At 39.1% G+C, this 12,191-nt stretch overlaps 1 protein-coding gene across 2 annotated transcripts in view; it reads left to right on the top strand.

Moving 5' to 3' along the window:
• Window positions 1–11,346, top strand: part of LOC133835369 (uncharacterized) — a 48,690-nt gene extending 37,344 nt beyond the window's left edge. The window contains exons 1-6 of one of the 2 annotated variants that reach the window (XM_062265397.1): window positions 4,420–5,079; window positions 8,006–8,276; window positions 8,348–8,559; window positions 9,556–9,811; window positions 9,870–10,474; window positions 10,573–11,346. In XM_062265397.1, coding sequence (XP_062121381.1) covers window positions 4,821–5,079; window positions 8,006–8,276; window positions 8,348–8,559; window positions 9,556–9,811; window positions 9,870–10,474; window positions 10,573–10,799 — 1,830 coding nt within the window. In that variant the 5' untranslated portion in view covers window positions 4,420–4,820 and the 3' untranslated portion in view covers window positions 10,800–11,346. Of the gene's footprint in view, window positions 1–4,419; window positions 5,080–8,005; window positions 8,277–8,347; window positions 8,560–9,555; window positions 9,812–9,869; window positions 10,475–10,572 lie in introns of those variants that run through there. The other variant, XM_062265405.1, reaches the window with a different exon arrangement.
• The last annotated feature ends 845 nt before the right edge of the window (window positions 11,347–12,191 follow it).

The raw sequence follows: 12,191 nt of genomic DNA, 5'->3' as shown, positions 1-12,191 counted from the left end.
TGTAATTATAGAGCATGTGTTAATGGTTATACGATGATGATGATGAAGATGATGATAAGATAAACACACACACAAATACAGTATCAAATGTCACACATATGCAATTGTCATAACATTTAATGATCGCACAGTGGGAAATGTAAGTATTGCCCCCTCTTCTCGCCTCGCTTTACCCCTTTTTGAGACAGGGGACAGGTCACATTGTGATGTCAATGATAATTATCAGACCACACACAGAGCGATTGGCGAGTCGTTTATTAAAGAGTATTAGCGATTTTTATATTGCCAGTCAGGCAGCCAGCCGGCCAACCACGGGCGAGGTAATTACTTTAATTGTGCCAGGCACTGGGACTATGGCAGGCCGCAGCAGGACGACGACAACACCAACGACGTCAGCATGTCCTGCGTTCGTGCGCCCATTTGATTCTTATTTTTTTCTCTTTTTTTTTTTTGGTTTTCTGTCGGGCGGTAAGTATACATTTTACTTACGGGCATATTTGGGTCAGTTTAAGCTCATTAAGCGCACTGCTTAAAATGTCATTATAAAGTGTGATATTTGAGTTGAGAATTAAGGAAGAATAATACATCAAAGAGTGTGACAACGCAATACAGAATTATTCATACATTAAACAGCAATACTATACTTCTAAAAGTTATTTAATATTTATGTAGGGTATCTCACTATTTGTTCTTTTTTACAGTTGCTAATGCCTAAACTTATTTGTCTTGCGTTTTTGGTTACCAGCTGAAAAATCAAAAATAAAAATAAATCTGATAAGCGTAAATTACAAAGTAAACTCAACAAAACATGCACACACAACTCAGTTCTGTCCATGCGTGTGTATGCGCGTGGGTGTATGTGTATATGTGTGTCTCTGTTCGTATGTACTTCAAGCTATTTGTGTGTGCGTCATTAACGAGGTCATTGGTAAGTAAGCTTGTTTGATGTGCTCGAGACATGTAATCCTGGCTGGGGCCCAAGTCAAACAATCGACAGTGACAGAGGCCAAAGTCAGGAGTACGAGTAGGATGCGGGTGACTGGGCGACAATGTATTGCGTATACGCCGCGTGTGTTGGGCTGGCCGAGGCGAAGCCATGTCAACTTCGACCAGCTGGGTGGCTGACTGCTAATGACATGCGACTGCTGGCTTGCCATGTCTTTCTATGCAAATCAGGATACTTGGCGACGACCACTCAATTATGCGCCACACACCACACATTGTACTCACACACATACACACACACACACACACACACATAGCAGCAGCAGCTGCCATATAAACACATACGCAAACACATAGAGCAGATTGCTGTGGGTGTGCAAAAATTTCGTTGCCTACTTTTGGGCACATGGTAAAAACACACTTTGGTTTTCTTTAGCAAAAGTTTGGTTTCGAACCATTATCTTCCCTAGTTCTCGATGAAGCGGAGGCGGCAGGCAAGTGGGCAACGAAGGGGGCGTGGCAAGTGATTTGGCAAACACATTTCAATTTGCGCTTTGTTTGCCTTTCTGCTTTGAGCGTGTCCTTTGTGGGCCCTCGTACGGCAATCCTTAAAACCTCATGGGAAACTTGCCAAAGAGTTTTACGGCGCCAACAGGTGTTCCAATTGTTGGGGACTTGGCCTTCTTTTGGGCTTCGTCAGTTCGGTTCGGTTCGTGTCCGTGTTATTTTTAGTTGAAAGCCTCATTAAATTTTTAATTAATGAAATTAGTGGAATGTGTTTCTTTCGAGTGCACGTTACGTGCACGTTGTTTGCTTGGTGATTTGCCGCAGAGACTACATTAAAATATTCATGAAGCCTGTCTGTTATGGTGGGCACAAACAAACTTTAGGTCTAGGTTCGGCACTTGACCCGTGCAGCGGTCACTGTCCTTTAATGTCGCTCTAAGGATTTGCTAACGTCATACGCGTAGAACAAACGCAGGTGGCCCATTACATAATGGTCGAAAGCCATCAGTTAGCTGACCTTGACATACCAACCGAAATTTGGGTTTATGTCATAAAAATTTACGCATTTCCTTTTCACTCTATATATATTATTATTACAAGTAAGTATACGCTAAGTTGACGTCTAATTATCATATGAATTGTGTGCATAATTCATTATTAAATAGGAAATTACATTGCGTGTTAGTGAATTAACAAGTTCTAAGCTCGAAATAGGCCAGCACACCACAAAAGAAAAAACAAAAATAAATAATAATAATAAAGGTTCTTAACTAGATCGCGATAGAGGCGGACAGTTAATGCCACAAAGTGCCTAAATTAAATGGGAAATTATGGAATGTATAAACTATAGATGGGCTAAACCTAGAAATACTTGCTTAAAAGGTAAAATACCTCTATGAGAATCAAATGACATTGTAGCTAAAAACAATACAATTAAACTAATAGCCGTAAATCGATATTGTCAAACTTGAAAATTACCTATTATTTATCTAAACTTTTGTAAAAGCTACTTTAACTTTTCCCTTATTATAAATACAATAAAAAAGCTACCTTCATCTGCTGATTACTTTGCTTAAATACCATAAAAGAAAATCATCAAATTTATTGGTTAAAGCAAGCTTATAAATATTTATTAACTACTAACAAAAAAATACAAAAAAATAAGAGTTCAACAAATGCACCCACCAATGCTTTGAATTTGATTATGCAACACAAATTGTTGTTAAGTTGTAAAGTTATTAATAATTCATTGTACAATGTCGAACAAAATTGTGTGGCATACGCTTTACTTATTTATTTGTGCAATCAAAGAGAAACTGTTTATGCGCCGTTTTTAATTGATTTCAAGTTGAAGTGGCTACAAAAGCGATGCGAAATATATACATATATGTATGTGTATGAAAATCGAATGAATAATGCCAATGCAAGAGCGTCTGCGGCTAAAAATGTGCGCTGTAGAAAACTAATAACAATAATATTGCTGATTAAGCATTAATCAAAGCAGCAGTTACAACAATAACGCTGGGAAAAGAAACAATAGGCAAACGTGGCCAAAAAGGGAAAGTGATTCTCTGTGTGGTTTTCAATAGCAACCACAACAATAACAAGCACCACAATAACAACAACAACAACAACTAATATATAAAGATATTTATAAGCAGCTTGTTTGAGTTTGTCGTCTGCTTTAATTATATAAAAAGGTTTTTCGCTTGAATATGGATTTTTAATTTAGCGCGTGTAACATTTGAGAAAAGCAGAGAGACAACAAAAAAATAAACCGGCGACATCGACGATGAAAAACTCACACAGTTTTCCATAAACCGATAAGCGGCTGCTGATAAGCGCGCGTCGAGTTTCTGCTTAACATTTCTGTTGTTAGCTCAAATAACAACAGCCATAACAACAACACTAACAGCGACAGCAACCAAAGCAGCAACAGCAGCAACAGCAGCAACAACACGCAAGGCTGTCAAGTGACAACCAATTTGTACCAATCTAATGACAAAAGTATACAATTCTCGATAAAAGTGCACCAAAGAATAAAAAAATAAAATAAAGCTCTCTGTTTCAAGCGTCAATAATACACTAAGCAAGTATTTGTATGATTAATTTTGCGTGCTATACAAAAACGAACACAACATCTCTTGCACCCATATTAAATAAAATACTATAATCGAAATGTTCCTGCATATATCAAAATGCTGCGGGTAAGGTGAATGGTGAAAAGATTAGCTACAAATGATGAGTATTCTAAGAGTCTATCCGCTGGCCAACACTTCTCCTCTATATAAGTTTTGTGACACAATAAAACCAATTTTTATTATTAATGTGTTATCATTAATATTTATTAGTTAGTTACTACAAAATAGAATTTTGTGTTGCATAAAACACACTAGAAAATATTCTTGAACTGTAGCGATAGTATTTAAGTCATTGAATAAGTTATTCAATAAATAAGTAAATCCACAGGAAATCAAGAGCAGCTAGACCACCAACAACATGGTTGTAGCAACTATTCTGAATAATTTTGTTCTGCATATTAATAAGTTTTTCTGAAAGAATAAAAGCTAAGTATATAAGTTTTCAGACCACAATTATTCTGATGGCACTTTATACAGTAGAACTTAATTGAAGAATAAACATAATAAATAAAAGTCAAATTTATGGTATAAAATATTGTTGCAATACCAATGTTTAACTGCCCCGTCATGCCTACTAGTATAACAAGAGCTGCTAGCCGCTGTAACAATCACAAACTGCAGCATATGGTTAGCATATGATAGGAGAAAGCTCGCTCTGAAAAGCTTTCAATCACTCGCTTACTCAAAGTCTCTCTCTTTCTCTCTGTGTGTCTTTCGCTCTCCCTGTTCGACGAGCGGCCTTGGCATTGCGCGTTGTTTGGTTGTTCGGAACAGCTGTTATTTGGTTTTCGGCGAGCTTCGTGCGCAGCTGAGACGCTAAGCTGCTTTCAGTTGTGGGACGCCATCGAAGGCGTGCGGTTATCGTTCATCCCGTAGCGCTTGTCGTTCAAGTATTTCGTTCAGCATACAAAAAGCAAAACAAATGACAAACGCGGAAAATAGCATAAGCTATCTATTATTTATTTATTGCTATTATTAATAATTTCACAGTGTGCTCGGCTGTGCAAAAGTGTTCAGTGTAAAGAAGTGAAATTTTTGGTCGTGTGTGGCACAGCAACAAAAGAAACTGAAAGAATACAAAAATAAAAAAAAAGATTAAATTATTATAGTTAAAACAAACCCGATAACAATTTGTGCCGCCCAATTGACACACATTTGATGCAACAAATTTCATAAATCAGGGCAACAAAACAAACAAACAAACACAAAAAAAAAAGAAGCGAAATAATGTCAAACAAATCAATGGTAAGCAGCAGCTGCAAGTTGCTGCCGATGATGTTGCTGCTGTTGCTATTGCTGTTGCCGGCAATGCCAGATGCTGCTGCTGCGACCACCGCAAAGCGACGCGCCCGAATATCAGCAACCAGCAGCAGCATCAACAGCAACCACAATGAATCGTTGACAGAGCCCAAGCAGGCGGCGCAGACGTCGTCAAAGACAACAGCGGCAGAAGGAAAATTGAAAACATCTGCAGACAGCAAATATGGTGAGTCCTAAGGAGAGAAATACAGAAATGCAGAACAACAACAGAAAAAAAAAGGAATGAATGCCCCGCATAGCATTTGCCCCTTTTTTTCCTGGGCAAGCTTGTTTGGCATTCTGTTCTGTTGTTTGCGGGCTGCCTAATTGCATTTGGTCACGATTTGTGAGCTTGCAACGTGTGCAATGCCCTGGCCTGGCCTGATCTGCCCCCTAAGGGGAGACCTTGTTTGGCAACGAGCCAACGTCAGCAGCGTCAGCAATAGCTACAAAAATAAAAGGGTTGCCCTTGGCAGCGAAATTGTTTCACGCTTTGCGAGTGCATACAAAAACAAAAGACTTAGGCAACGAACTTGCCGCTAACACTAATTTTAGCTATTTTCTGCCAATCAAGAGCACTCCGCATAGCCAAGGAAATGTGCTTTGTACAAACGTTTCCTGTCCACAGACAGCGCAAAACCGCAAAAAGAGGCCGCCACGCCCATCACCACAAAGCAGAAAGAACCGCAGCAACAGCAGCAGCAAACACAAACGTGGCGGAAATTGCGGCAACTTTTAATGGTCAGTTGCCGAGAGCAAAAGTGTCATTAGGCCAGAGCAAATGTCAGTGCTTAACCCCCCCGCTGACACTATTAAATCGACACCAAAAGCCCCAAAACAAATCAAATCCAGAACTGTTGCAAAGCAATTGCATAACACACATGCCACACATTTGGCTGGCAATGTGCAACGTCATGTTGCAGTCACTAACCAAAATAAAAAAATCTCGCTCACTGAACCACAATATTTGTGGTATTGTATATCATTAATCAGGCGATTTATTTGCTGATGCTGCAACTTCCATGGTCAGTTTGTCATTCAACGCTGACAGACAGTTTTCCAATCAGTTTTCTTAGCTGTCATCGCCAAAGATGAAGAAGAGACTTGTAGTCGCCGACGAAAAGGGGAGAGAGAGAAGAGGAGGCGCATTGGCAAGATAAAGTTGTCGCCACCTTGATGTTGGTTGTTCTAATGGCATTTCGCATCGCTCAGAATTTGTGCCAACTGTTTGCCAGCCTTGCATTTTCACTTTTCCATGTTTATTTTGTTGTTGTTCTTATATTTTTTTATGCCGCTGTCGCTGCCGCTGCTGCTGTTGTTGTCGCTGCTGTTGTTGTTTTATGTTTGTATGCTCTGTGTGAATTTCGCCTAAATGCCGAATACAACACGGAGGCGGCCTGGCGAATTCAAAATTGGTGTCAATGATTTCAACATGGGAAAAAGCACAAGCACAAGCACAGACAGCAACAGCAACTACAACCACTGCAGCAGCAACCATGGCAGCAACAGCAGCTATAACGTGGAGCAAACAAGATGCTGGCAAACATCCAGACAACATTTCAGCTGCTTAGCACAGAAAATGGCATTTCTAATTGCACATTATGCAAGGTTCTGCTAAGCAGAAATAGAGAAAATGCACTTTAAATACACACGACGACGCAAAGGCGGAGAAGCTGTAACTGAAGTTGATGCTGTTGGTGGTTGCTGTTGGTGTTGCTGTTGTTGTCTGAAGATTGTATGCCTCAAATGTGGCATTGATTTGTGCTTTAGCAAAGTAGAAATTTGGCTGCAATTACTTGACTTGATTTGCGAGTTATTTAGCGCATTGCTGACATTAAAACGAGTAATTGCTAAAAATAAAACTAACATATCTTTTGCAATTACCGCAACGTTAATAAACGTTATTTTATGTTTACGGACTACCAAATAAGTTCAACATTTTTGAAGATCACTAAACTAAATATTGCGGCTTTTAACGTCTTGACTTTCAGTTTATTCCTTTACATGAAAATAATTTTAATTATTTCTCATAATTCTTGTACTCAAAGGGCAATAGTGCAATTTAATTATTATAACTAATAACGATATTTTAGTTTATTTAATTTAGACTTTTCTTCAATGTTTTTAAATTTTTTCTTATTGCCTAATTGAACTAAAATAATAGTTGTTTTTTTACTAGTAATTTGATTAAACTGAATTTGTATATATTACTGCACTTATTTCTATTTAAATATCAAAAAATATTCATATATATTTATTGCACTTTGGTATTCATTTTATTGAACATTTACGCAATTCATCAATAAGTTGACACTTTGTTTTTGATTTTCCACCTGGTTTTTATTATCTAAATTTTATGAGCGTTTAGCTGATTGATCTGCCTTGGCATTTCAATAAAATTAGCTTTCAAAGTCTATCAATAGCTATAATAAAGCTACAATCTTAAAAGGCTTTTTAAATGTGCTCAAATCATTATTTAATGCCCCCTATTAATTCCTCATCAAGCGATTTGACTACCTTAACATGCATTGGACTGTAGACTCTTGTTTTCCTTTATTTATTTATGGAGTTCGGGTCTTTAATGTGCCCGCAGTTAGTCAAAGATCTAGAGATGATTCCAGTTAACCAATTGACAGTGACTACGACCATTACTGGCACTTAATGAGAATTTGTAGAACACACAGCTGGCTGCTGGCAGCATCTTCAATCTGTTAGCTAGACATGCTAATACCCAGCACACTTCCAGCCAAATCAGCCATCACCTGAAGCACAACTCCAGCAACAACAGTCACAGAAATAATAATAATACAAAAACGAACAACAAGCAAACAAAACTAAACCAAAAGCTTGTTGCAGTAGACTACATTTTTTTGTGAAACAAGTTCTTGGGCCACCTTTTCTTACACTTTTGCCTTTTTCTTTTGGTTGCTAACTGATTTGCATGCAAGAGCAGCAACATCGACATGGGCTTCGACTTCAATGAACAGCAGCAAGAGCAGAAACAGCAACAATTGTGTTGCGGCATCTGCTGTCGAGTAACCCCATTCTACATACTGTATGTAGATGCGAGTAACCCCCATTTCGGAATCCCATTTGGGCCTCTTCTATTGCAGAGATACGCGGCGTGGCTGGTGAACCAAATTACAAATCGGTGAATTTGACCTGGGAAGTTGAGTTCGTGACGTCGGCCCATGACACAGATACCAATTCAAATGGGCCAAATGGCAATGCCAATGCCAATGCCGTGACAAATATGAGCGATGATGTGGAACCACCCAAAGCCTTTCAGATCTTCTACTGTGAAATGCAGAACTATGGACCACAACGTTGTCGCGTTAAACTGGTGAATGGCAGCATAGCCGAGTTGCCATCTCTGGATGCTGAGTAAGTTTTGTCTGATGCTCTGCTTTGTTAGCTTTGCTATACAGTCCACTCTCATCCATGTCAACTGCCAGTACTCATCAAGTGCAACACTTTGCCGCCGCCGTCGACAATCTGCGCATGGCCACCAGATACAGTTTCCACATCCGTCCGGTGCAACCGCGACGCCTACGCAGCAGCAGCGCACGCGCCGACTTCCACGATGAGAACGAGATTGAAAGTGGAGGCGCAACAGCGGCTGCCTCTCACTTGCCCGGCCAAAGCATCATTATACCCACCAAGGGCTGTAAGTAGACAACGCACACAAGCTGTAGACAAAGTACTTAAAAAGTACATCAAACTTTTAAAGTTGATAAAATGCTAGAGTTGGTAAAAACACAGACAACTATAAGAGGGACATAGCTAAAGCTTTTTATACATCATTTTGTATAATTTTTAATAATCATTTGTTTTACAATAAAATTGCCAATTATATGCTGGGAAATTCTACGACTAGTTATAGAATTTGTTTACAAAAGATAAACTTTCAAATGACTCAATTTGTTTTAGAAGTTAATTAGAAAAGCAAATCTTAATAATTGTTCAATTTCATTTGGAATCAGCAAACAGAATTATAATCTTGTAAATTATACTATTTAATTTATAATTAGTTAACAAATTTAAACCCGTAGATTAGCAAATTAGTTTTAAAAATAAATTAATAGTTTAGAGTTTGTTAACTATCCAAATTGTTTTAGAAATAGATACCAAATTTTAAACACCAAAATTAGTGGAGTTGCTTTAGACTTAAATTATAAACATTAAGCTAAGAAGCTAAATGATTAGTTGTGGGATTAGAAGACGAAATTTTGTACTGGGAGATTATTGTTTGTTTTAGACTTATATTACACATTGAAATTGGTTAATTAATTAATTTGTTTAGGAGTTAGATAACAAATTTTAAACACGAAATTTGAAATATTTTCATGAGACCACATTAAATTCGGAAATTAAAGCTTAGAATTGACAATTTTAAATTATAGCAATTTTAAAAAAGACACCATTTATATTTTCAAATGATTTAAGTTTTTCTGCAAAAAATCATTTCAATAATATTTCATTTAATTCAATTGGACCATTTTAAAACTACATTTGAAATTGATTTATTTTTTCTTAACATTTTGCGTATCAAAAAGATATTTCAATATAAAAAGCACTTATCTGTAGCTTTCTTACTTAGCTAAGTTCAAGGTAATACTTTATTAACTGCAATACTTACCATGTAAACCTCTTCCGCATTTAGTCTCCGCCCATGCCACACAATGTCTGGCGCATGCCTCAGAAATTGAGGTGGAAACTGGACCATACTTCGGTGGTCGAATTGTCGTCGATGGCGGCGACTGTGGCATTAAGGGCAATGCCAACGATCCGGCGGATAAGTACACGATGCGCATCGATCACAAGCTATGTGGTAGCATGGTCAAACCGGAGACCAACACCGTGGAGACATTCATCACAGTGCAAGAGAATCTGGGCATCTTCACACACAGCACCAGGCGGTAAGAGGCTGAAACAGGGGAAGATAAGTGGGAAATAAAATGATTTGGTTCTTCACAGCTTCGTGGTTGTCTGCAGCTACCAGTCGGGCATTCAGACGGTGCGTGCCAGCTTCACGGTGCCTGGCAAGAATGCTGGCGTGGCAGCTGCCGTGGAGCAGAACGATCCCTTCCAGCCGGACGACGAACGTTTGGGCAGAGAACTGCGTCAGATGCGCTATGTGAACAAAAGCGAATTGGTGCTGAAGGAGCCGGCATACGAATCGATTGAGCAGCCAGCTGTGGTGATGGAAACAAAGGCACCAGAGCTGGACGAGGGTCAGGGCCAGCTGGAGGAGGAGTCACAGCAGTCAACAGACGAGGAGGAGGAAGAGGAAGTGGATGAGATAGAGCAGCTGGCACAACAACCGCAACAGAAGCCACTGACAGCCAATCGACAGCAGGGACAGCGAGCTCTCAGCCTCAGTCGCCTCAACGAGCTGAACAACTTGGCCTCTGCACTGGATGTGGAGGCGGCGGACGAGGCGCCGGCACAGGGACGTTTGCTGGAGCAGCTGGGCACAAAGTATGCCAAACTAGTTGTGGATCAGGGGCCGGGGGGTCATGGCTATAATGGTGCAAGCTGGACGTCCGCTCGGGCCAAGGCGGATGCAAATGATGATGAGTGTAAGTAGATGCATAACTGACAATCGTGATTGCAACTGCAACTGCAACACTCCCTCTATACCCCTCCCTCTCTCTTTCGCTCTCTCTCTCTCTTGTAGTCTATGCCGCCTCGCTGCGTTATATAAGCGCCAATCTGGGCAGCGTGCTGGTAACTGTTTCCATATCTGTGATAATCATCAGCATTTGCATCGTTCTGCTGCAACGCCGCAGCAGCAGCAGCAAGCGACAATCGCATTTAACATCTCACGGCTGCCCCGCCGCCCATCTGCCGCACAAGACACTGCCCCGTGCTCTGCAGCAGCAGCAATATCAGTGCACCTTGTAGACACTGCAACTGCAACTACAACCTTCAGAGCGACTCCCAGTTCTGCAGCTAACTATGCCCACTTGTCTTGCTGAATGCAACAGAAAACAGCAACAACAACCAACAACCACAACGAACAACAACAACGCTTGCCTCCCCCTGCGGCAGCAACTGGCTAACCCATTTAGCTGAAGACGACTGGGCATATACATAGCTGGGCCAGTGTACCATCTTCAGCTTCATCTGCATCTCCTTCTTCACTTCTTTTGTCGAAGACGCCAACTGGCAAACGGTACTCACGGGATCGATTGTGTGGCAGCAACAACAGCAGCAATAGCAACAACAACTTTTGCAATTTCAACCCACACGACTCTCTGGCAATACCGTAATTTATGCAAATTTACACAACACTTAATTTTAGGACTATTTATTAGCTGTGCAAATTTTTAATATGATTCTAGCATTTAGTACTTTTTGATAAACAGCCGATTAGCCTTTAGTATTGTAGCTCTTAAGTTTTTGTATAAACTATTTAAAGACAATCAATAAAATTAATTGATATTTCCATTTTTTACAACTGGAAAACTTATGTTGACTTTATGGCGGGATTTCTATATTTACAGCTGGAAAATTATGCTGATTTTATGACGGTATTTTCATTTGTAATACTTGCAAGTTATTATGCGCATTAATCAACGTTTAGTTTGTGCCTATTAAATAACAATTAATATGCTTAATAAGCAGAGATTAAGCACTGGAAAGCTGCAGCATCGACGTAAATATATAAACATTTCTATGCAGTAATGTTTTACTTACTTTAAAGGGAAAGATGCAAACAAGAACAGGGTAACCATTAAAAAAAATTAAATAATTGGAAAATCTTCAAAATTATTTTCTTAGTTAGCTAATAAGATTGATTGCTTAGAAGACATTGCCATTTTACACACTACAAACCTTTTATTTTAAGTTTAAGACAAATAAAAGCTAATCCATTTTGAATAAGCTCATAAGAGTGCGGTATTATTCTTAAAATATACCAAATTAATATACCCCAAAAATGCTAAATTTATATATTGGTATATACGCCATATTTGGTATGTTTATATAGTACTCCATTCAAAATAAACCACATAGAGTACTCAGCCAAAGCATTTCGTATCTGATCGCCTCCAAATGTTCAGAAATAATATTTATGATTTCTTATTATTGTACGTACCGAAAATCGAGACTCTAGCTTCCAAATAACGCTTTTTCACTTCTACCCAATGGGTGGAGGGTATAAAATAAATGTAAAATTATTACAAACTTCTCAACAGTCTATTAATCTTAACCTTGCTATAAAAAAAGTTGTACGTCATATTAAAACAAAGACTTACTATTGCTTGTTTTCCATGCCAATATTTGATGGCTTTG

The sequence above is a fragment of the Drosophila sulfurigaster genome, chromosome 2L (genome assembly GCF_023558435.1).
Source record: "Drosophila sulfurigaster albostrigata strain 15112-1811.04 chromosome 2L, ASM2355843v2, whole genome shotgun sequence".
NCBI lineage: Eukaryota > Metazoa > Arthropoda > Insecta > Diptera > Drosophilidae > Drosophila > Drosophila sulfurigaster.
The sequence above is the reverse complement of the archived record's forward strand: the minus strand, read 5'-3'. Positions and strand labels throughout refer to the sequence as shown.